The sequence below is a fragment of the Blennius ocellaris genome, assembly GCF_963422515.1.
Source record: "Blennius ocellaris genome assembly, chromosome: 5".
Taxonomy (NCBI): domain Eukaryota; kingdom Metazoa; phylum Chordata; class Actinopteri; order Blenniiformes; family Blenniidae; genus Blennius; species Blennius ocellaris.
This window is the reverse complement of record NC_137654.1, coordinates 19463282-19488397: the sequence shown is the minus strand read 5'-3', so window position 1 is coordinate 19488397 and position 25116 is coordinate 19463282. Positions and strand designations below refer to the sequence as shown.

The following is a 25116-nucleotide window of genomic DNA, read 5'->3' as shown; positions in this document are numbered from 1 at the left end:
ATCTGCAGAGTACAGACTACTGGCGACACACTCAGTTCGTACTATGGAGTCACAGGTAAAATGTAACTTCATTAACTAACTGATTTCACTTCACTTGCACCAAAAGACAGTTTTGAAACTAACGCCTGGCTTTCACTGTAGGTTTTTTGCGCTGTCACGTACTCACTGTTGTTGTAATTTAGTCAGATTTAAAGTAAAGCTAGCAGACTGAGGAAGAGGTCCAGCTGTCAGCTGCCCGTGTTTCGGATTAACTGGTTTCCATGTTAACTAGTGTACGACTTCCTTTCTCTTCGGTCGTGGCCGCTCGTAACCACGAGTTTTAAAAAGTGACTCATGAAAGGTGCGATACTGTGAAACTCTATTGTAAATTCGGTTAAACGGCGTTTGCCAGGACACTTGACAGTTTTTTTTATATATGCTTCTACTTGCAGAATCAAGGGACGGTCACCAGCTAACAAAGAAACCAATTGACCCGAAACACGGGAGCTACTTCCTGTCCAGAACATTAAATCCGTCAAATATCATGACATTCCAGCTGTCTATTATGGATTTGACGTGCAGCTACGACTGAATTTTCAATTCTTTTAAACTCAAAGAGCTTCTCAACTGACTTTAGTTGTAATCTGTTGTGACTGGCTCTGGAGTCTGACCTCTGCAGGGAATGAACAGGGCTTTGTTAACTGTCAGAAGACTCGTATCACCATCAAGACGTGGTGTGAGTATGTCTGCTGCGTGCTGTCAGGTGGTTTCCAATCCAGAGGAAATATCTCGGCTGTACAGGGAGCTCAGCCTCTTCCCCTCACTGAGCAGGGCAGATGTGGGACCAGTCATCACCTCTCAGTATGGAGGCAAATACAGCAACATCTATACAGGTAGGAGGGCCCCTGTGTCACACTTAACATTTATTTTATTTCACAATGTGGGATTCTTATTCACCTAAATATAATCGTCTCGTTCTGCAGAATGGAGTCAGTGTGATCTCGAGAGGAATGAACGTGTCAAGTTTTGCAGGCAGTACATTGTCTTCCATGACGATAAGTCAGTGGTCTACTCTGGACCCTCAGGAAACTGCACCGAGATCAAGGGAGAGTATGTAAACCATAGCCATTACCATAACCTTATCCACGCATCAACCTGATCAAGCGCCACAACACCTCTTCATGTGTTCGTCCAATGCTAGGGTGCTCAGTAAGGACTCTCCTTCTGGTGAAATGAAGGCCGTCGTCAGAGAGTGCTCGGTCAAAGGAGAAGACAAACAGTTTCTGGAGGTGCAGGCTTGTTTGTTCAGTCACTCTAACATGTATTCCATTCATCTTGGGTTTTTAAAAAGGGAACTCTGAACTCTTTCACCTTTCTTTTCTGATCTCTTCAGATCTGGAGTAAAAACATCAAGATGAAAAGCATCAATCTAACAGCCCTGAAGAAACATGGCAAAGTTTATGAAGACGGTGGGTTGTATACATGTAACTTTAAACTTTAAATTGAAACTTGTTTGAAGCTTTGCCTCTTTACATATGTTTATCACTCTGTGTTTTCAATCCTCAGAGCAATTTGGCTCGTTGGTGTGGTCTCATTCCGAAACACACCTCCTGTATGTGGCAGAGAAGAAGAGACCCAAGGCCGAGTCTTATTTCCAGGTATGTTCATACAAATTCACCACTTAAGATCATAAAGCAAAGTTCTACTTCACCTCCGTCTGTTTTTAAACTCTAAAATTAGTCAATTATAGATTTAGTATAGTACAAAACCTCCTCACCTTTACTGTGAACAGATGCGTAAAGCCATATATTGTTTGAAAAATGTCTCTGTTTGGTTCTTTTACAAAGTTTATCCAGAAAATTCTAATAAAATTCAATCACTCCAAACACTTTAACTATATAGAGCAGGGGTGTCAAACATGCGGCCTGGGGGCCAGAACCGGCCCTCCAGAGGATCTAATCCGGCTCGCCATGTGATTAAAAAAAATTTTTTTTAAGTATAAATATGAAAACTGACAGAGGCTGATGTAAAAACACTAGATTGGCAAAAATGACATTGGTCAGAATTTGACCCCCGACATTAATGCATCTGTGGAGGTCACATAACGCAACACCTTTCACAATAAAGGTGTCCAATTTATGTGAAGTGATACTTTAGACACGTAAACTCAAAAAAAAATTCCAGATGATGACAAATTGTTTTAATCCTGAATAAAAATATGATATCCAGATCCATATATTGTGTTTTGGTTTTTTTTGCAAATATAATATCTGATTAACTTTAATATGTAAATTTCAGAATAGGCTGGCAAATTCTTGCAGTTACAAAAAGGATCAAAAGAAGGAAAGACTTTGCATTTGTCCATATCTGCAGTTTAATATGTTACGTTTGACTTGTTCGGCCCTCCAGAGGTCAGATTAGGGTGGATGTGGCCCCTCAACTGAAATGAGTTTGACACCCCTGATATAGAGGATTTGCGCTCAGTGGTCACTTTGTGACATATATTGCTCCAGTACAACAGCTCTGCCAACATTTAACCATTTACTAAGATATATCAGTTCACTTTTGCTAAAGAATGCCAGAAAGGATTTAGTTGAAATGTATGTTCACATTTGAGATTGTAGTTTCGAGTGTGGTTGAGCTGGGATACTTTATAATAAAAGTAATTATTTTGACCACCCTATTAACATATGTCTGTTAAGAAGTGCATTAGAAACTCTGGTGAGTATAAAGCTTTTTAGCAACATCTTGAAAAGATTAAAAAAAAATGAATATGAATAGATAGATACTTCATTCATCCCCAATTGGGGAAATTCTGGTGGCCAGCATCAACCAGTGTTTGCTATACATAAATGAAACACTGCATTACTAAATTAAACATACAGATTAAAACAAAAGCTCTCAGGTAATCTCAAGCAAAGCTAAGTATTGATAATGTAATAAATGCTGAACCTGTGGCACAGATATGCTGGACCACATTATATTGTACCTGAAGGAAGTGGATAGTGATTTTGCATATCTCCAGCCAATATATTTGACAAACAGGAACGTTATGAATCAGATAAGCATGGTTCACTTGGGTGGATTTGAATGGTTTCACTTTGTATGATTGTAATGTATTTTTCTTTTCAAGTGCAAAAAGCCTTGAAAGCACCTGGTGCAATGTGATCATGAGAGCACAGACCCAACTGTTGTGATTGTATTTTATAGTGGATCCACATTCGCCACAGATAAATAGGAATGTTGTAGAACGAGGAAATGACTGTTGGATTGTAACTCTCTTTTGTTTGTTTACTTGTGACTTTGCAGACTGAACCACCAGAACTCTCTTCTATTGGAGATGAGGAGGAGTGCATGAGAGCGGGGAAGAAGGACACGGCTAAAGTAAGCTGCTTTTTTTGCTTTATTGCACACAAAACAATTATTTGTAATAGGTCTGGAGCATTTTCACTTTGTTTCCTGCAGGGGGAGCAGTTTGTCTTCCACGAGGACTGGGGAGAAGCTCTAGTTGGGAAGAGCTGTCCAGTGCTTTGTATTTTAGACATCGAAGGCGACTTTGTCTCCGTGCTGGAAGGAGTGCCGGAAGATATCTCACCTGGACAGGTTGGCCCAACAGCTGCACATACCTATTTTCTGTTTGTACGGATTTCTATTTAATTTCTACTTCTGCAGGCATTTTGGGCTCCAGGAGACACCGGGGTGGTTTTCATCGGGTGGTGGCATGAACCTTTCAGAATGGGCCTCAAGTACTGCCCAAACAGGAGGTGATTACAATTGCACACAGCCATTTTCCACAGACTATTCCTGCAACTCTGGTATCAGTTTGCCACTTCTGTATCATACTCCCGTTTCTGTCCTGTGCCAGGTCAGCTTTGTTTTATGTGGATCTGACTGGTGGGAAGTGTGGTAAGACAATCCTTAAACATACACGTTGATCACCAGCCATCAGTGCAACACACAGTTTATGGTCTCACTCAAGAATACTTTATCACAGTCATAGTGTATAATGTCCACAGCCCTCGAGGATGGCTGACGTACATGTTTGTTGGTGTCCATCAGAGCAGCTCTCATCAGGCAGCAGCTCGGTGTGCTCCCCGAGGCTGAGCCCGGACCAATGCCGCATTGTCTACCTGGAGTGTTCCGTGTTTGGGCCACACATGCAGTGCAGCAAGCTCTGCATGGTAAGGCAGAAACGTTCTTTTTCTAACATCAAATACGTTGACGCTCAAAATTCCTGGTCAGAGTTAATTGTTTCCACACAAATGCAGAATATCTGCTCGGTGTTTTGTTCTACTTGCATGCTTTTTTTCTTTGTTTCAGTACGACTGGTATACGAAGAAGACCTCGGCGGTGGTGGATGTGGTAAATCGACCTGGAGAGGGTAACCTTGTTAACCTTGGTTATATTTTACAATAGAAAAAAGTCTGTACCTCTGTAAATGAAATAAAATCTCCTTGCTTTATCTTGCGTGTCTTTACAGATGGTTTCACTGGCATATACAGTTTCCAGCTGTCTCCTCGGTGCTGGTCGGCTGATAGTCAGCGTGTGATCATTGCTTGTCCTCAGCGCAGCCGGAAGGTGAGTTAAAGCTCATTGAAGATGAAGGAAATCTAACTGAGATTCGTTTTAGATTTCGCATTTATCAATCTCACATTTTATATTCATCTGACAGTCACCCTTTTTTTTTTTTTTTCCCCGTCGTTGGGGCTTTGTAGGATCTTCTGATGGTGGATATCAGCACCGGGGCCGTCACTTCTCTGACTGCAAGTGAGTCACAGAATAAACTTGGTTTCCTTCGCAGGCGACGAGTGCAGTTGTTGGCTGCTCGACGGCCATTTGGGTGCATTTATTTCAACGAGTGTGAACGGTGCCGTTGTCTTTGCAGAGTCTGATGTTGGCAGCTGGAGTCTGTTGAACATTGAGAGAGACTTGATGGTGGTCAGCTGCTCGTCTCCCAACTGCCCTCCTAGTCTGGTACCATCACTGACTTTTAATTATTTTCTTTGCTCAAGAAAATCCGTTTCTTTCGTCACCTGAAGTGTATATTTTACGATGACTTGTGGTGCAGCATTGGAAGCGTTTCAGTTAGAATATATTGAAGGAACTACTGTGTCTTTTGTCCAGAGGGTGGCTTTCCTACCAGGCAGAGACTCTCAGGACGAACTGGTCTGGGTCACTCTGGAAGACTCTCAGAAACTGCCAGATATTCACTGGCAGATTATGACTTTCACTCCTCCAGAGCAAGACAACAGCAAATACCGTAAGAAAAAAAAAAAAAAAAAAGAAGTAGTGTTTTTTGCAGTATCAACTACACAACGTGAACTCGCTTCTGCTTTCCTATTGAGATGTTATACATTACTGAAACATGAATCCCATTGTCTTTGTGTTTCCCATAATGACGCTTCTCAAAATGATGTGAAAGTCATCAGAGCTGGAATATTATGACTCTGACCACTCTTGACTTTCTCAGGATTTGAAACATTGGTGATAACTTTTTTCTCCTTTCATTTGATGCATTTTGTTCATGAAGAATCTTTATAACACATCTCAAACTTGAGTCAAGTGGACCCAGAAAATAATTCCAAACTTTAATCAATAAATGTCTTACTCTTATTCTTATTGTTGTTTTGACATTTCTAAGCTGGAATTTATCATGGATTATATTTCAATATCTTTGAATTACAGTTGTTAAGATTGCTAATATTGGGTCTTTTTTAGTTTATTCAAATGTACAATCATCATGATGAGCATGATCATAATCCCTGCCATGTTGGTATAATTAATGAATCACTTAAAGAAGTATAATAAATCAATTAAGTAATCCCCAGTCATCTTTACGCAAAATGATCACATTCAAAAATTATACACATAAAGGAAAATTTGGTGTTTTTCTTTGTATTCAGCTCTAATCCTCGACATGTATTTAAACCCTTTAAATTTGGCTTTATTAACATAAAGCCACATGTGAGTAAACAGAATTGAAATAAATGCGATTGTTTTCCAGCCGGCCTGGATTTTGAAGCTTTGCTGATCAAACCAAAGGAGGTTAACGAAGAGGTGAAGCTGCCTCTCATCGTCATTCCTCATGGTTGGTTCCTCTAACTATTGTTTTTTTTTGTTTTGTTTTGTTTGTTTTTAATAGATTATGTCAGTATTTTGCCTCACAAAGCAAACGGATATTGCTGTATGACTGTGTAACAAACTAAAGACATCATACTGTAAATGTTCTTCATTGAAAGTTGCAGAAATAATCCCATGTGGGTTTATTTTTCGGGATCGATATCCGTTTGGATCGGTTTCTGTTCAGTCGCAATCACTGATAAGATTGGCATTGCAGATAGAGGGGTTGCCATGGCGATGGCGCCCTCAGCGGCAAACTGGTTGATCATATCCTGAAAAACCAAGAATGGCGTTTTGTAACATAACTGACAGTCGATTAGTTCATCACATTAATTCCTGATGCCTTCACCTCGCAGATCTGTGACACATAAACAGGATTCCATACACACTGTGTGTGATTTTTGTTTCTTCCCTCAGGTGGTCCTCACTCTGTGATTGTCGCTGATTGGCTCCTGTCCTGCTCGGTGCTGTGCAGGATGGGCTTTGCTGTGCTGCTGGGTGAGTCCCCTTCTTCAAAGCGTAAAGTGTTTACGTGACTGCATTTGTTGTGACACAGTCTCGATGCAAATCAAAGACATGGCCTCTTTTCGAAGGGCTGAAAAAGTCTACAACATACTATACTGATATGTGTTCTGTGTCGACATTTTTCACATCTGAAAAACGGCATATTCGCTTGTTTTCTGTGGAAATTAGTTATATGAATAAATGTAGCTCTCAGAACATAAACAGCTTGAGATGGTACCTTAAAGGGTACATGCTAAAATCCTGCCGCCAGTTTTTCAATCCATTCGTCATGTTTTATGGCTTTTATGCTTTTTCTTGATCTTATGAAATGTCTGTGCAGTAAAGTGTGTTATTATAAGGTTGAGTTGTTTCACAAAGGAAGTGGCAGCTGAATCTCATCTGTTGGTGACAGTTGAGAACGGTGAATGCCACAGAAAGCATCACTGAGTCAGTTTTTCTCTCAGTTTAAAGCCACGAACTCGGGTTGTAGCAGATTGTCAAATTTTCTTCCCAAAGCTAATTTTCAACTGATTATGAATACATTAGTATGGAAAATAGATGTCATTATCTGTGTCTCTCCGGTTTACTAAGTGTCTGCTCTGCACTTCCAGTGAACTACCGTGGATCTCTTGGGTTCGGTCAGGATAATATCTTCTCATTACTGGGCAATGTTGGCACTCAGGATGTTCAAGATGTACAAGTAAGACCTAAATATACAGCTTCAAGATCTGTTGGACATTTGCAGCTCCACTGAATCACTCAGGATTGATTTGGTCGGTCAAACAAATGTTGCGTACTTGTTTTTAGTGTTTTTAATCTGAATGCCTTAATGGGAATAATGTTAAATAATAATATAAATATATAATATAATAGCGCTAAATGGCTGGAGGTTTATAACTCTACCTCCACTTGGTGTCAGATTTCCTACATTAACTGTATTTTGTCCCACCAGTTCGCTGTGGAAAGTGTCCTGAACAGTGGTAACTTCGACACGCAGAAAGTGGCAGTTTCCGGGGGCTCTCATGGAGGTTTCTTGGCCTGTCACTTGATTGGCCAGTATCCTGGTTTCTATAAGGCCTGTGTGGCTCGAAACCCCGTCGTCAATCTGGCCTCAATGATCGGCAGCACCGACATCCCAGACTGGTAGGTCTTAATTTATCTTTATTCAACACAAATCCTATTTTATTTCACAAGTGTCTTAGTTAGACACAGCTCTGACAGGCGTGTATAAATGTTTACATCCCTCATTCACAATCCCTTCAGGCGCACTAAATGTAGACACATGATGGACAAAAGTTATACTGCCTGTTTTCGCACTCAGTTCCTTCTTTAGGCTTTCTTTTAGAAATCTGAGCTGTTGGAAGTTTCCATTCGTGCAACGATACTGAGAACTAGTGCATTTTGTGCAGGTGATTTGATTCTCAGCTGACTTTCCACGGGGATTTATTCACTTTTGCTGTGCACTGATCATGAGTTAAGGCAGGCGATTAGATTTTTCGACACATTCAAAGTGGTGAAACTGCTTCATTAACAGCAGTCGTATACTATAATACCTTGTGGGAACTGACATTTCTGTCTCTTAACTCCTGTGCTTCACTGTCACATTGTCTTCATTGAAGAGGACCAGAACACAATCCATGCTGATATCTGGTTTGACCTGTTGTTGTGTCTCCAGGTGCATGTGTGTGACCGGCTTCGACTACAGCCCAGACTCTCTGCCTGACCCGGAAGTGTGGGGACTCATGTTGAGCAAGTCCCCTATTAAATACGTCGCACAGGTACATATTTATTGGCAGCTCACGGAGTGAATGCATCTTAGTGAGTCAGTGTTGCGCAGTAATCCACCGTTAATCTCTCACGTAGGTGCGAACACCAGTGCTGCTTGCTTTGGGAGAAGATGACAAGCGCGTACCGAACAAGCAGGGAATCGAATACTACAAGGCTCTGAAAGCGAAGCAGATCCCAGTCCGGTCAGCAGCCTCCTGAGAAGCAGGATTTGATCGTACAGCTGGATGTCTTTTAATCATGGACTCATTTGTGTTATTGTAGGTTGCTGTGGTACCCAGGGAACAACCACTCTCTGTCAAAGGTCGATGCTGAATCGGATGGCTTCATGAATGTTGCTCTGTGGATAATTCAGCACTTGAAACCGTGATGGAAACTTCCAGATGAATGCTGATATTGCATCAGCTACACACTACTCCATGATGAAGATAGTATATTCCTGTTTTGGGGACAATGAGAGGTCCAAACCAAAGCTGCAGCCTCTAAGTGCTTTCCTACCAAAACTTTACTGATTTCCACGTGTTTGTTTCAGTTGATGAAGAGGAGCATATTTGCCTTCAAGTTTAAAAGAAAACACTGCATTGATACTTTAACTGCAATTCTTACTTGCAGAATGTAAAGGGCTTCAGTGTGTGTGTTTGTTTGGTTTGAAGTAAATAATTAGTCTTGTTTAGATTTGAGTTATTCTTTGATTTCTTTTTCTAGTAACAACACTGTTTTATGCTCAACAAGGTGCACTTATTAAAATGCTTGAAATTACAACTTGTGGTGTTGTGATTCTTTGTACACACACACACACACACACACACACACACACACACACACACACAGACACACACACACACACACACACACACTTCCTTTTCTGTAGAACTATAGCTGAATTAAGGAAGTATCCAGCCTTGTCCACTGATGGAAAATCCCTTCATTTGTGATTTACTGTCCGTTTTGTCAGATGAACACGTCAAAATAAGTTTTTGGTATGTATTGTGAGTTGGAGTTGAGGCTGCCTCCCCCTCACCGTACATGATACCTCCCTTTGATTGCTCTCCAACGAATTGGATCTGCGTCATATGCTTTGCCTTCTTCAGCTGTGGTGGCTTCACTGTTTCACTTCTCCATAAATTAATTCTTTCTTTGTTGCTGCACAGACTTCTCAGACCTGTTTTAGTTTGTGTTCTGTACACCTGTGCTCAAGGTAACTTTTCATCTATATCCTCGAGTTTCTGAGCTTCATTCTCTCCTTGAAATGGTAAGTAAACCAGCATCATTCATTACTATTAGAAATGTGGTCAATTTAAATAGAAATGGAATAGAAACTGTGCAGTTAAATGTCTGTCCATATTTTACTGTAGCTGATTTTTGGTGATATGATTATATTGCATATGAAATGGCTTCTTTAAAAAAAAACTTTCTGTTGTGATTTTAGTTCTTTTTCCCCCATAGTCACTCTTTGCACAAAAAAAAAAAAGATTTTCACTGGTAGTGTCTGAAGAAAAACGTTCAATCAGAGAGATTTTTTACCTCTCCCAAGGGGAGACATGGACTCAGGGAAATGACACATATTCCACATCTAGAATCCAGGATTTAATCTGGCTCAAATGTAATGGATTCTTCCTTTCATCCAAATGCACGTGTACCGATTTTAATGAAGATCCATTCATTAGTTTCTGAGATATGTTGTTAACAGACAGACAAACAAGGATGATTTTGTAACCTTGGAGGAGATGAAAAAAAAAATCCATTAATAGAGTAACTAATGCATATTTGGTTCCTTTTTTTCAGGCTCTGGTGATAAATATCTTCATTTTCAGTCAACTTCTCCCTTTAATGAGGACCACCAATCTGAGGTTTTTCCCATGTGATACTGATGAGGACATCACATTTGTAAACTGCAGAGCAAGATCACTTACCCATATCCCCTCCATCAAGTCTGACTCTGTGGAGTCGATCGATTTGAGTTGGACGAAGATACAACTAGTGCAAGAGCATGATTTTAATGGTCTACCCAATCTTCACACCATTAAAATCATGGAAAATTGTCTACCGGTCAAAATGCGAGCCCTGAACAGCCATTGCAAAATGGAGATTCACAAAGATGCTTTCAAGAGCCTACACAAGCTTGAAAATCTGTATCTGTCGGGAAACAGCCTCACTTCCATACCACGGTTACCTGAAAGCCTCAAGTTGCTCGATCTACAGACCAATAGCATCTTCAATATTAGCCATAATTTTGGTACTCCAGATCTAGAAACGCTCCGCCTCTCCAGCAACTGTTTTGATACAAACCCCTGTAACCAGTCCTTGCACATCAGTGAGGAGGTTTTCAGAAATCTGCCAAAACTCAAAGTTCTGTGGTTGGGATACAATAACTTAACAGCTGTACCGAAGGGATTGCCACATTTGCTGGAACACCTGGATTTAAGAGATAATACAATCACGGAGGTCTTAGAAGGAGCATTTTCCAACCTGACTCGCCTCAAGCATTTGAACTTGGAATGGAACTGCCAGCGTTGTGACCATGCAGCGAGGCCTTGCTTCCCATGCCCAAAAAATCTCCCTCTAGCGCTGCATCCAAACTCATTTTTTTCAGTCAACAGCTCTATGTTTTTCCTGAGCCTGAGGGGGAACTCTTTGAGAACATTCCCACAGGGGCTGTTTACCCCTTTAGTCCGTTTACAGAGATTGGATATCGCTGACAACTTCCTGGCATGTGCTATTCAGAATGGGACCTTCTTTGGAGAGCTCAGGAGCCTCACATGGATCAGTCTCATTTACAACTATGAGCCATTATTCACGTTTGACGAACTGATCCTATCCCCACATATTAGCAACATGTCGCGTCTCGAAAACCTTCTTCTGAGTGGTAATTTCTTTCGCACCCTTTCAAAAGAGAGCCTCAAAGTCCTGTCTCAACTTCCAAAATTGAGTAAATTGGAATTAAGAATGAATTTTATTAATTCTTCAGACTTGACATTTGTCAAAGAACTTCAGTCACTGATAAATATTGACCTTTCCCAAAACATGCTTAATTTTCTGCCAAGATGCTCGAATTCCTCGTCGCAGCTTGTGACACGGGGAAGCTGTCACGCCCGAAACTTGTATTCAGGGAGTTACCATGATCAGCCTGTCATTTTCAGAGATCGAGAAGCCTCAGCAGAAATTAATGTCTGGGAATCCAACCAATCAAATGCCCTGGAAGTATTGAAGTACAATATGTCAGAAATTCCTAGCAATGATTGTAACCTCCGTACAAATGTATCCTATGTGTGTACACTATGGGACTTTAGAAAACAGTTTTGCCAAAATCGGCTCATATTAGACCTCTCACAGAACGATATTCTCTTCCTGTACAAAGAAATGTTTTTAAACATGGAAAATGTTGTTTGTTTAGACCTTTCTTTCAATTATATGAACCAGGCAATAAAGGGAGGGCTGTTCCTTAACTTGAATAAAGTGACATTTCTTAACTTGTCATATAATAGGCTTGATTTCTATTATAGGGAAGCCTTCAGTGAACTCAAATCCACTCTTAAGGTTTTGGATATAAGTAACAATGAGTTTTATTTTCAAATGCGGGGTATGGGCCATCGTTTTGAGTTTCTTCAAAATCTGATCAACCTGGAAGTCCTCAGTATGGCGAACAATGGCATTGGGATGAGAGTAGATAAACAACTAACTAGCAATTCATTGAAGTACCTCTACTTCAGTGGAAATCATCTCGACATGTTGTGGCAGTCTGAAAGCAAGTACACTCATTTCTTCCAAAACCTGACAAACCTCATTTACCTGGACATCTCCAATAATAACCTGAACTCGGTCTCCCCTGAAGTGCTGTGTAACCTCCCAGGGAGCATTGAAGGCCTCACAATCAGTAACAATAAACTGCATTATTTTCCATGGCAGAATATGTCGGTACTCAGCAGTCTCTGCCATCTGAACTTGAGTAAAAACTTTCTTTATTTTTTGCCTGCAAGGGAAACACAATTTGGAGCCAATTTTTCTGTCCTGGACCTCAGTCACAACCACATCAGTTTTATCCCTGAGGATTTCTTCAGTAAGGTGGACTCCTTACAATCTCTGTATCTCAGCCATAATCAGATCAAAGAGTTGAATCACCAGCGTCTCCCTGCCCCCTTTAAAAATGGCAGTGGCCTTCGGAACCTCACCCTGCATGTCAACCCTTTCAAATGTGATTGTGACTCTTCCTGGTTGGCTGACTACCTGCGTACCACACCATTGAATATCCCTCATTTGACCACACAAGTGCTTTGTGGATTTCCCGAGTCTCAGCAAGGCCAGAGTATCCTGTCCATTGACCAGCGTTCCTGCCAGGACATTTATGGCAGCTCAGCCTTCCTCGTCTGCTCATTCTTTGCTGTGATGTTCACCGTTCTTCCTCTGTTGAAGCACCTCTATGGCTGGGATATGTGGTATTGCATGCAGGTGCTCTGGGCAGGGCACAAAGGCTACTCTCAGCTGGCGGGTTTGAATTCCAGATATCTGTACGATGCCTTCGTGGTGTTTGACACAAGCAACCAGGCTGTGAGGGACTGGGTTTACAACGAGTTAACCCTCCGTCTGGAGAATTCTAGCCACAGGAGATTCTGTCTCTGCTTGGAAGAAAGAGACTGGATCCCTGGACTTTCCTGTATTGATAATCTACACAATGCCGTCCACAACAGTCTGAAGACCGTGTTTGTGCTGTCAAAGGGTGTCAACGGAAGTGAAGCCATGCCCGGAGTGATTCGACAGGCCTTTTTCATGGTTCAGCAAAGGCTCCTGGATGAGAAGGTGAATAGAACTACATTTTCTTTTTTCATGTTTTTTGATGGTGTCAGTCTTTGTTCTTTGTACATTCTCAGATCAACTGTCACAACAGGGAACTTTTTAATCAAAACCTGCAGCCTGTGGTGGCTTCTTTCAAATTCATGACCAAAAATAACAAACATACATACATGTATATATATATATATATATATATTTTTTTTTTTTTTAATTATCTGATTTACACATGGTTACATATTGTATTAGTAAGAGCTCCTGCTGTTCCGCTGTTTATTACTGTTACCAGACACATATTCATAAACTATGTAATGAATTAATTCCTTTACAGTGCATTCTTGTTCTCTTTAAAATACATTTTTGGTTGTCTGTCTTTTTTTTTTTTAAAGCTTTTATTGATATTTTTGACCTTGTATGTGCCCTGCAGACCACCATGGTGGGTAAAGCTGTGCTGGTCACCTGGAATTTATATGTAGTGATGAAGGATAAGCAAATATTTACCATAAGAACTCGGATACTTTTTTTTCCTCTTGAGTACAGACTCACCATGACTCTTCTGCTTTTATATCACATCTCCTTGTTTATTTCATTTCTTTTATTTTGAACATGCTCAAAATCAAATAAACAGTTATCACCAAAAGATATCTCTCCAAACAAACTGAATAAATAACAGCAGAACAGCAAAACACGATAATCAGGTTGCATGTCCGAAAAGGAGTAGGAAGAAGCATAAGTTATTAAATCCTACTAGTTTACCACAACATTATTTATCTATATCTCTTTTTAATCAGTTTTTTCTGTTGAGATCTACAATCAGACTGTTCCAGAGTTTTGCACCACACACACAAATACAAACCAAAACTATAGCCTTGTTTTATATATATAAATAAATATATTATCCCCTTAGATTATACACTTCTCTCTCAATGAATCGTTTTTTAATACTTCCTGGTAGCAGGCTGTTTTTTTGCTTTGAATGTTATATGTGCTGTCTGTATGTAATTCAACAAGATCACAACATTTGTTGTATTTTCGATTCCAAAAATAATTAATTTGTGTTATCCTTATATCCTGTTCCATTAATGATCCTGATTGGTTTCTTTAGTGCAGTAACTAATATATGCATTGCATTTCTGTAGTTATTGCTCCAGACCTCTCTGCAGTACGTTAAATAAGGTGAAACTTTGGAAAAGTACAGAGTGATTTATGAGCCGGCACCTGTTTTGCCTTATTTAAAATGGTGATCCCTCTAGAACGTTTGCTTTGTAAATGTGTGATTTCTCGGATAAATGTTTGTCTATTATGACAACAAGGAATCTGATTCATTTATTTTTCAACGTTAACCCCCTCTATCTAAATATGTATTTGTATGGATGTTTCTTTTACAAAAAAATACAGCATGAACTTAGTTTTATTCAACTTTAAAAATAACCTATTCTGATAATGATTGCAGAGCAGTGCTCAGTAATCAGAAAATATTGGTGTCATCAGCAAATAACACTATGATTAGTATGTGTGACACCTTACATTTATCATTAATGTAAAGCATCAATCATTTAGGGCCCAAAACTAAGCCCTGGGGGACACCATATGATGTCCAAATAACTAGCACAACAATCACCAATCTTAACATACTGTTTTTTTGTTAAATTCTCAACTCCCAAACTCCTCCACCAATCCAATACATTGCTGTTCTTCATTCTACCTGAACCAGGTGGATGCAGCCGTGCTGATCCTGTTGGATGAGATGTTTCCCAAACTGAAGTATCTCCAGCTGAGGAGGAGGCTGTGCAGGAAGTCTGTGCTGTCCTGGCCAAGAAACCCAAGAGCTCAACCACTGTTCTGGAATCGAATGAGAATGGCGCTCTCATCAGATAACATCAAATCTTATGACAATAAGATGAGTGAAGGTTTTATCTAATTTTATTTTAACTCCAGGGTAATATTAATTTCTTGTCCCTTGAACCATTTGTTGACATACTTACCATTTGACTGATGACATCACAGATATAACAAAATAATGCACTGATATATGTATTATGCTATATTTTTCTCTTTTTTATAAAGGCATGGATATAATTTGTTTTTAGTCTCTTGTCTTATCTTGCAAACTGTTGTGTTGCCATGCTTTGTTCCCGCTTTATAAAACAGTATTGTAAATATGTTTCTTTTGGTAAAGTATAGAATAGAACTTAATTGATCCTTTAGAGGAAATTGTTTTGACGTTTGATGTTTGTTTGATTAAAATGGTAATGTTGAACTATAAAAAAACAAAACTTGACTTGATTTAACTTGAATAACTTCATTTCATAATGATCGCAAGAAGGCATTAACCCACAACCATCCCTTCAACCTCAAAATTTCACTTCCCTTTTTCTTAGATGTTGGGAGGAAATGAAACAAGAAAGTCCTTAAATACCTGCAATATAAAATATATTTATATATTAACAATAGCATTTTCATACAGGGAGCTCTTATTTTGCATCACTAGATCTTTTACTAACAAGACATTGAGCAAAGCAGGCAGCAGCAGGCAGCAGCAAGCTGGTCAAATATATCAGGGGAACATTAATTGTTGAGAAGACTGAAACAGAAAGATATCTGAGAAAACCTGTTGTGTGTATCATGCAGCCTTGTGAAATGTGTATCTGTTTCATCTGTGGGGAGTGCAAATTTCATTTTTATGTCATGGTCTGTAAAGTACACTCTTAACTTTTTTTAAAATAAAGAAACCTGTGACCAAAATAGTAAATGTTGCTTGTTCTTTGTGTGAGTTTTAATGAACAGAACAGGAGAAGAAACTGAAAAATCTGAAAGCACAAACACTGTAAGTTTGACATTTTTTGGTTTGATAAAGTCCTGCTGATAAAGTCCTAATTACTAGATGTATAATCTAGTAATTAGATTAGTCTTTTTTTTTTTACTATGGAAACTGTGAGGACGGTTGTGGATGCTTAATAAGGTCAGTACCAAATGCATACATTGATTTCTCAGGGTCACACTCAGATGCATGAATGGATAAACATCTCCCAATGCTTCATTTGAGTTAATGTAAAAATTTTAACTATTTAATAATTCGATCTGAGAGCAATCGAGTCAATACATTTCTAAATCTGTTAAAACAGTGAGACGAATATTGGTCAAGTGTCCAGCATCCTTCTCAGTTAAGTATTGGTGGAAACACCCAACAATTACTCTGAACAACTACCCTGAAGATTTTTTTTAATGCCCTCTCTCTCTCTCTCTCTCTCTCTCGCTCTCTCTCTCTCCCCCTCTCTCTCTCCGGAGTTTCGCCCTTGCTTCAGACCTTTCAGGTGCCAGCTGCCGTGCATGTAAATGTAGGTGGAGGAAAAAAAAAAAAAAAGACATCATCCAATCATTGCTGTTCGTGCACGCGCCAGCTGGGGGGGAGCGCGCCCCCGCGGAGCCGCTGGCAGGACAGGTCAGGAGCTGAGCGGCTGAGATCATGGAGCCCGAGCCCGGGTCGGACAGGCTGCAGGCGGCCACCACTGCGTGCTGATGGAGTGGCACCTGTCCGGTAAGCGAGGGCGCGAAAATCCACTTACTTGCAACATTTGGGAAACATTGTTTCCGACAGATGATGTGACCGTGCTTTGAGTGTGTGTGCAAGATTAATTATTATGTAAGGCACTAGCTGGAACTCATGTAGCCTCAGTGTGCATATGAGCAAGAAACTAATCCTTCATGCCGGGGTCGTAGTAGAATTATTCGTTTGCGTCCTGGCTGCACGTCACATGCACTCCGACCCTTTTACTCGTGCCGGTCCCGGAGCGCGGAGCTGCAGGGCAGTTCGGACTTCAGTCTATGTCTGTGTGGAGCTTCTTCGTGTGGATATGATAGTGTGATGCGGATGTTGCAGTCTGGGTGGGAACTGGGCTCTCTCTCCTCGCAGCAACAGCTGGCCGCCAACTCACAAGTAAGTGCAGGATCTAAACGAAGAGAGTCGTTTTCTAACTTGGCTTCTTTTTTTCTTTTTCCTTCTTTTTTTTTTTTTTTAATATTGAATTCTTACACTTGCAGTGCGTCTCCTCCGACAGGTTCGGGGTCTGCACAGCTGCGTGAACTTGGCGCTTGACAACTGAAATGCATCAATGCCAGTGATAAGTCCGTCTTAACGAGAATAATATCTGTGCATAAAGCTTTAATAATACACGACAGCCATATGTGCGTCTCGAGGTTGTGACTTCTGTGGATATTTTGATAATAATGTCAATGTGAATTCCTGTTTCCTGGAGAATTGCCCTGCAGGCTACATGAAGCTCAGTTCATTGTCTCAAACCAGAATGGATAAGGGATTGACAGATATGTTATGACTGACAAGCAGACTTAACCAATCTCTCAGTTGCATCCTGTGCAGTGACTCCCAGCACCCAATCCTCTTGGATTAGAGGAGGGATTATGATTTAGATTTGCCTCTGCTTTGCAGACTGCCTCCAATATCTGGTCCATCGTGGATTGAGTTGCATTTACTGAGATTTCTAAATGCCTTTTCATTATTAATAAAAACATAAATCCTGTAGTGATGTATGGCTTTTTACATACCAAAGGTAACCGATTCCCCTGCGCCCACGACACAAAATAGATTTTTATCTCAATGTGGGTAGTCTTGAAAAGCAGAGGCGTTGGCTTAAAGTCCTGGTGCCTATTTCTGTATGTCTGCAGCCGGGCAAAGTTTGATGACAACTTTGCAATATCCCCCAAGTGATAGTAGGTAATAAAGCCTGGTGTTTGCTGTCTGCGGTAGCCATTGTAAATTACACTGATATCTCTTCCAGACATAAGAAGTCATTCGAATCCACATACTTGGTCATGGCTTAGTTTAGTACTGTCCATGGTGCTGAAATAGTCACACTGGTTCATTTTTTCCCCCTATCCCCTCGTCCTCTGACAGTTTTGTTAACACACTGCGTGAGTTTGTAAGAGTAGACAGATGCATGCTCGCATCACTAATCTGAAGTCTAGGGAGTGAAGAGATTGGTTTTCTGCCCACCCAACACTCTCACAACCCCTAATAAGGAAGATAGGGGATTTCAAGCTCTGTAGTAATTGGGTATAAGTTGCTCTGCTCTCTAGGGTCCACTGCCTTGGTTATTTTCCAGCTCTTGACTAGCTGAACACTATTTAGAAGAAATGCAGGCTTTTAAATTCCCCCAAAATGGGAGAGAAACTGTTTCTCGAGTTCAAGGGGAATTAATGCAATGTGGTAAATGTGTAAGAGCATGTTGCTATTCCAATTTAAAACTAAATAACGGCCACAGTTCTTAAAAGCAAAGTCACAAAAGAAGAGTAGTGAAGCAAAATCACATTTCAATCAGAACTGCATAAAGATTGACTTCACCCATGAATGGAAAGATGACCAAATCTTACAACTTTTACATATCTTCCTATTTCTTCACCAACAAACAATGTAAAAGTTGAATCTATATGCAGCACATGATCTGTGCTTCTGATACGTCATTTGTAGACAAGATTTTTATGGTAGAACCGTGGTACACAGTGCTGAAATTCAGAAGATTTGTAAAATTTGAAGAAATATGTATGTTGAAGTGATGAAACATGGGTATTTTCCATTAGCTTAATTATATTTAACATATTCTTATCAAGTATAAGTAGCACATTAGAGATTTTATTTACATTTTATCTTCAAATCACAGTCGGGCAGTGGTTTGCGGATTACCTTTTTAATGAGTGCTGTGTAAAGGCTCCATAAAAAGGGTTAAACTGACATAAAAAAAAAAAAAAAGAAAGTTCACTATTAACATTACATTTTTGAGTTCTTTTTTCATTTTTGAACTATGATTTGTCTAGGATCCACGATGTCTGGCTCTGTAGCGGAAGTCACGAGACCTCTGGCCTGTGTGTGTGGGAGCCCCGCAGCCTGCAGTCACTGCCTCTTTCTTCTAATAGGACGGAATAAGACTCAACCTCAAGCCCTCAAGACATGGACAGGTGAAAACTGAGAGGCCAGCTGGTGGCCTTTAATTTATGGATCCTTAAAGGGATGAGAACATTTCTTGCAAAAAAAAAAAAAAAAAAAAATCTAGCGTTTTCTTGTCAGATGTCATATTTTGCCACTTAGGCTAAAAAAATGCCTTTAAACATTCGAGCCAAGCCGACACAGAGCAAGCTTACTGCTGCCACCAAGAGCAGCGGGCATACTGATGGCGGCACATCGCATTCACGCTTCTCAAGGTCCCCCAAACAGGGAAGAGGCAAACACACCACAAGCTCTGTACCTGGGTGCCGCTCCGGACTGGAACCAGGTTCAGTGTCAGGGGGGATTCCTGCAACGGGAACCAAACTGGCTGGAAGTCAAGGGTCGGTATCAAGGCCAGGAACAAAAACCAAAGCTGGCACAGCAGCAAACAAAAACTCAACTCATGGGTCAGCCACAGCTCCAGGTGGTAAAACCCTGTCTATGGAGAACATCCAGTCTTTGAGTGCTGCCTATGCTACCTCTGGCACCATGTATCCCAATGAGCGGGAGACCTTAGAGCCCTCTGGCAGCTACCCCAAAGGTACCATGACGCTGGGCAGGAGCACCAGTCGCTCTTCGTACACCGGCAGGACGACCGCCATGGGAAGCAGCCCCAACATCACCTCTTCTGGGATGCACCACTCGTCAGAAGCCTGTGGGGACCAGGCCTTGCTTTCAGCAGGGACCTCGAGCTTGCGCCGCCTGTCTGGAAGACCGGCGCTGAATTCAAGCGGACGGGGGGAGGCGTCCACATTTGATCTCCACACTCAGCTCAGGGAGCTCCAGCGAGAGAACGACACCCTGAGGAGAGAGCTGGATGGAGGGCGGGATGGGAAGATGGGGCCCTGCGTGAACAGCGTCAACTTCTGGAGCCCCGATGCAAAGAGGGACAAGGGGGGCCGACGGGAGGAGGGGCCACGGAGCGCAGTAGTGAAGGACCAGTACAGGATGAACCAGGAGGATTTGCAGGTGAGGAAGCAAACTGAACAGTTGCAAATGTTTGTGACGTCCATTGAACACAAGCACCATGAACACTCACAGTGAGTCACTTCAGCGCCTTTTACCTTTTGTTGATGATGGTGATCATCATCGTCATCGCGCTTTTTGTGTTCATCCTCTCCCCTCCTCTGCGCATAATCCCTCTCACGCCATACCTCATCGTTCCTTTCTTCAAGGTTGCATTGAGAGGTTTCTGTGCACTTCATTTGTAAAGATATTTGCAAGGCTGCAAAGGTTTCCATGGGAACGTGCACTAGCGGCGTCCACTCAAAGTGTTCGCCAGCACACGAAAGAAAACAAAAAAATGAAACAACTCACAGCTCGTTCTGGAACGATGGTGACGAGGTCGTCCTGTGCCACTTCTCCCTTTGGTCTGACCCTCCCCATCCCCGGAATCATTCATCTGTTTGACTCACTCATATTTAAAGATTACGGTCGCTTTTTTCTTTATCATCCTCCTTCAGTCTTTCATCTTGCTGACCTTCTGTTTCTCAGTTTAACAAGTGTTTTGCATCCTTCTGTCTTTTTGCTTATCTTGTGAAAAAAAATAAAAATACTGCGAGAAACTGTCCAAATAGACGAATTTAAGACGTGGGAACATGTGGGCTTTATATCACAGTTAGTGGTGGGAGACAGCTTTTTAACTCATCCTTCTCTACATCAGACTTCTTTTTAAATCTCATTTCACCATCTTTATTCTGTTTGTCCCTTCATTCAAGTCATTTGAATTTGACTTGGATGGAAATATTTCAAATCTTTGCATCTGATCCATTAAACTGTTTTTGTTTTCAAATATGAAAAATAGCCTGATGTATTTTGGTAACTCATCTTCACTATGATTTAAACTAATAGGCACTCAGCCCTCTCTCAAACAAACATATGCAAACTTTAATCATCTTTGAGCTCTCCCTTGGTAACCAAGGAGCCACCTCTGCTTTCATATTTATAGCTTTTCATCTCACATTGTCACGGAGTGTGAGGACACGGTGACACACATGCAAACACGCATTCTTCTCATTAGAAAAAAAACCCAGTTAGAAAATAAAGAAAGGTCAAAGCTTCTCTTATTCCTCTAGCTCAAATGTGGAGCCTGGTCTTATCTGTCCTTTATCAGCCTTTCTTCATGTCTATGTTTACAATTTAGCCCCAGGTGATTTCAGCTTCATTAACATTATAAATACTTGGGCAATCGTGACCAAATTCTCTTTCTCTCACTCTGATACTTCAGTATTTCTCCTCCGGCCCTGTCGTACGCACCGAAATCAGCAAAAAATGTCTTTAAAACATACAGAATCAGACATCATCAGAAGAGGTTATCAAGTTTACCATCCATCCCTTCTTTCAGTCATTTGTATTCCTTTTATTTGGCTTATCCTCCTCCTTTACCCTGTTTTTCTGCACTTTGAGACATTTTAAGGGGAGTTCAGTCTGACAGGAGAACTTTGTAATTAGCATAGGAGATGTCACCTTTTCTCCTGCCTGCGGTGACCGCAGTCGTCCCTGAACCATCTGCTTGTTTGGTGTGTGTGTGCGTGCGTGTGTGTGTGTGTGTGTGTGTGTGTGCGTGCGTGCGTGCGTGCGTGCGTGCGTGTGCGTGTGCGTGTGTGTGTGTGTGTGTGTGTGTGTGTGCGTGCGTGTGTGTGTGTGTAGGACTGTCCTCCCACTCTGACTTGATATTCCGAGCTGTTTGTTGCATTGATTATGTGTGTTCACCCTCGCCTGCCTCCTACATCTCGGCTCCGTGTCCTTGGCGCTCTCCACCTTCTGGACTCGTGAAGAGGAGTTAGAATATTTGAGGAAAGATTAGTAATAGCTTCACACATCGACGACACCAACAACAAAAAAAAATCACAATTACTCTCCTTTTTGTGTCAATGAATGTTTTATTCTCTCTTTGTTTTCTAAGCTGATTTATGTAGCAGAGTTCTCTCCTTTTGTTTTATTTTATCTTAACCCTCCCCTCTGTATACCCACGGTTATTTTAGTAGAGAATGAAATCAACATTCATGAAAATCAGAGTATAAATGTATGTGTTATATTCTACATGACTTTGCTCTGCAGCTTGTTGTGTCAGCAGCCATAAAAACTGAGATGTGTTGTTTCCAGAAGCTGTCAGGGTTTGGTCATTTCTAACATTTAACCATCAGGCTTTAATTGATAAGTTCACAAATTGGTTCTGACTTTGTGTCATGAATTAAGCTATCTGAGAAAGTGTGTTGTAAAAAGGCAAACAAAAAACCCCCACATTTAATTTGGGTGCCAAACTTAAAACAGGTAATGCCAACCTCAGATATGAAAAAAAATCCAAAGTTCCTTTGATTGACAGAAAATATTTTCATGATAATATTTGCCTTTGTATGAATGAATCTATCTGAATTCAATAAAAAAAAAACAATCCCTCACACACATTCACACCGAAGTTCACTTTATGAAATTCATCTCAAATGCAGGTGTTTTAACGGTGGGGGGAAAGTGAGAAAGTGAAGAGAAGTGAGAGAATACATCAATGTGCCACCCTCGATGTCAAGATATCGCAAAGAATTTTAAATATCTCACAAAAAAATAAAAAATTGAACGATTGCTTTCAAGCTAATGTGGTTACATTTGTAGTCATGAATCATTGAGCAATAATTTGTCAGATTTGACCTCCACCCTCCTCTTCCAATACCTTTTTACTGAAGAAGCAACTGCTCTTCTGGAGCTGTGTTGTGCCAAAAAATGATGAAATATGCATCCAATTAAAAAAAGATTAAATAATTTTTTCACCAACATGCTTCCATCAAAAAGAAAAAGAATAGTCATGATGAAAGCATCCCAAAAGGTTGCATTGCAGTGCATTCATTTTATTGTCATTATTTCAATTGTGTCTCATCACACAACTGAGAAGAGTTAGAACGAGGCATCAGTTTGACAAATCAACACAATCATCCACAATAATGTTACTAAATGTGTTTTTTCTGTGGAAAACCACCATCCTTCTCCCACCTCTCCTCCATCTCACAAAAAATTTGAGCCATCCAGATGAACTTAGTCTATTTATTTATTTATTTGGAAAATTAAAACACACAGGAAAAACTAGAAAAGAAAAGCAAAGAAAGAAATCAAAAGTTTTCTTGAAGTGACAGCAAACTCCTTTCCTCTTTGTTTTGAAGAGAAAGCCCTACCCCTTGTGGCGAAAGTGTGGAACTGCTCACCCACTAACCTCATTTGATTGCTTTCATCCCTTTCTATATTTCTTTTGTCTTATGTGTGTCTGTATTTGTTTTTTTGTTTTTGTTTTTGTTTACATTGCATCTGTCTATCTGCTGCAGCCAGGGGACATCAGGAGAAACAAGGTCTGCTTTTATTTGCTCCACGTGTCTTTTTCTTTTATATTTGTGTTTCCATGTGTTTAGGAAGTTTGAATTAGTTTCTTGATTGATCAACTGATGGAATCTATGTTTGCAGCAGCTTCCGCTGACGGTTCAGGAGCTGCAGGAGGAGCTGAGAGCTCACAGGGAGATGAACAGCCGGTCGCAGCAGCAGCGGCAGCAGGCAAACTCTAGTTCCTACCGAGAACTCCATATGGACCAGGACGTCAGAGCGGGCCTCAGTCCTGGACAGAGTCCCAGACAGAGCCCCAGCAACCTGCACAGTCCTGTACCAAAGAACAGCCCCAGAGCCAGCCCTTCCAACACGTACAATCCCAGGCAACAGGAAGCTGACATTATCATTCACAGCCCCGGGTATGGATGCAACACTGCAGTATCCGCACAGCGAACGAGCCCAGCCAACACCTTACAGCCGGGGCCAAGGAACAGCTCCAATCAGCCCCTCTATGGCTCCAGCCACAGTCCAGTTCTAGCACCCAGCTCCAGTTCGCTCCGACCCTGTAGCCCCTGTCAGGTCCCAGGGTGCGACGGCTTCTCCTCCCCTCCTCCGGCAGATCCATCGGAGGAGAACATTTTTCAGCTGCAGTCGGAGCACGAGCGTCAGGCCAAAGAGTTGTTCCTGCTGAGGAAGACCATGGAAGAGATGGAGATGAGAATCGACTCTCAGAAGCAGACCCTGGGGGCCCGGGACGAGAGCATCCAGAGGCTGCTGGAGATGCTCCAGGGCCAAGGACAAGCTCAGGGACCGTGGGGACGGGGACAGCGAGGAGGCATAATAACCATGGCGGCCCAGGAAGCTGAAGCTCAGCTGGAGAACATGCATGTGAGAGAGGTGAGTTTTTAATTTTCGTTTCCAAGATGTCAGCGACGTGAGTTATCACGTATCTGAACCATGTACATTGACTATCAGTGCAATGCCGATAAAACGCCTGAAGGTTTTGTGTGAACTCATAATCCCATTATTTAATCAATCGTTTATATGAATTCCAAAGCACAGTTCTTTTGTGGTTTCTTTAGTAACTTTAGCTTGAATATGAATTAACCAAGAAGACTGAAAATGATTCGATATCTTCAAAGACTCAACATATTCTTATTTGAAAAGGTTTAATGTGTTTTATAATACCACGACAGTATTTGTATATCTATTAACTGCTAATCATTGTTCATCTTTGCAGTAGTATGACTGAGAACATGATTGCTTTGTGTGTGTGTGTGCACGTTTGTGTGCGTGTGTGTGTGTGTGTGTGTGTGTGTGTGCGTATGCACGTATGCGTGTGTCTGTGTGTGTGTGTGTGTGTGTGTGTGTGTGTGTGTGTGTGTGTGTGTGTGTGTGTGCGTGTGTGTGCACGTACGCGTGTGTGTTGTTGGCAAGGGGTGGATCATGTGAGGGGCGTGTACCGATGTGTCTTAGTATTATGTAGAATGTGTGAACAGAAAGCAGCTCAGCAGGTCTTATCAATGGGCCAGATTAACATACGGACAGCTCTAAGCCTGAGTTCAGCCAAGCAGCTTCACAGTCTGACTGACTGTGTGTGTGGGTGTGTGTGCGTTTACTGTTGTGGAAACCTAAATATG

The 25116-nt window shown here is 41.2% G+C and overlaps 3 protein-coding genes across 5 annotated transcripts in view; all 3 read left to right on the top strand.

Annotated features, from left to right (window-relative positions):
* Window positions 1–17: 17 nt before the first annotated feature.
* On the top strand, window positions 18–9141 carry LOC308130209 (acylamino-acid-releasing enzyme-like). Of its 3 annotated transcripts, none has more exons than XM_080496432.1 (23): window positions 18–55; window positions 743–872; window positions 963–1089; window positions 1181–1268; window positions 1373–1448; window positions 1546–1637; window positions 3289–3363; window positions 3445–3582; window positions 3652–3743; window positions 3845–3885; window positions 4039–4160; window positions 4300–4360; window positions 4460–4557; window positions 4695–4746; window positions 4865–4953; window positions 5104–5239; window positions 5984–6067; window positions 6517–6597; window positions 7215–7303; window positions 7556–7746; window positions 8279–8381; window positions 8467–8573; window positions 8653–9141. In XM_080496432.1, the coding sequence occupies exons 1-23, from the start codon at window positions 44–46 to the stop codon at window positions 8756–8758; spliced, it is 2190 nt and encodes a 729-aa protein (XP_080352558.1). In that variant the 5' UTR covers window positions 18–43; the 3' UTR covers window positions 8759–9141. The 3 variants fall into 3 exon arrangements, with proteins under 3 accessions (XP_080352558.1, XP_080352557.1, XP_080352556.1); XM_080496431.1 differs by having other exon boundaries at window positions 21–55; window positions 670–872; XM_080496430.1 differs by lacking the exon at window positions 18–55 and having other exon boundaries at window positions 652–872.
* A 1077-nt stretch (window positions 9142–10218) lies between these two features.
* tlr9 (toll-like receptor 9) lies at window positions 10219–15094 on the top strand (the record flags this gene model as incomplete). Its single annotated transcript, XM_080496902.1, has 2 exons — window positions 10219–13182; window positions 14888–15094. 2 exons carry the CDS (start codon window positions 10219–10221, stop codon window positions 15092–15094), a joined length of 3171 nt encoding a protein of 1056 aa, XP_080353028.1.
* A 4188-nt stretch (window positions 15095–19282) lies between these two features.
* Window positions 19283–25116, top strand: part of LOC308130609 (ERC protein 2-like) — a gene marked incomplete at both ends in the record, with an annotated part of 109485 nt that continues 103651 nt past the window's right edge. Inside the window, 3 exons of the mRNA XM_080497017.1 lie at window positions 19283–20140; window positions 23482–23505; window positions 23618–24373. Of these exons, the coding sequence (XP_080353143.1) occupies window positions 19283–20140; window positions 23482–23505; window positions 23618–24373 (1638 nt within the window). The remainder of the gene's footprint in view (window positions 20141–23481; window positions 23506–23617; window positions 24374–25116) is intronic.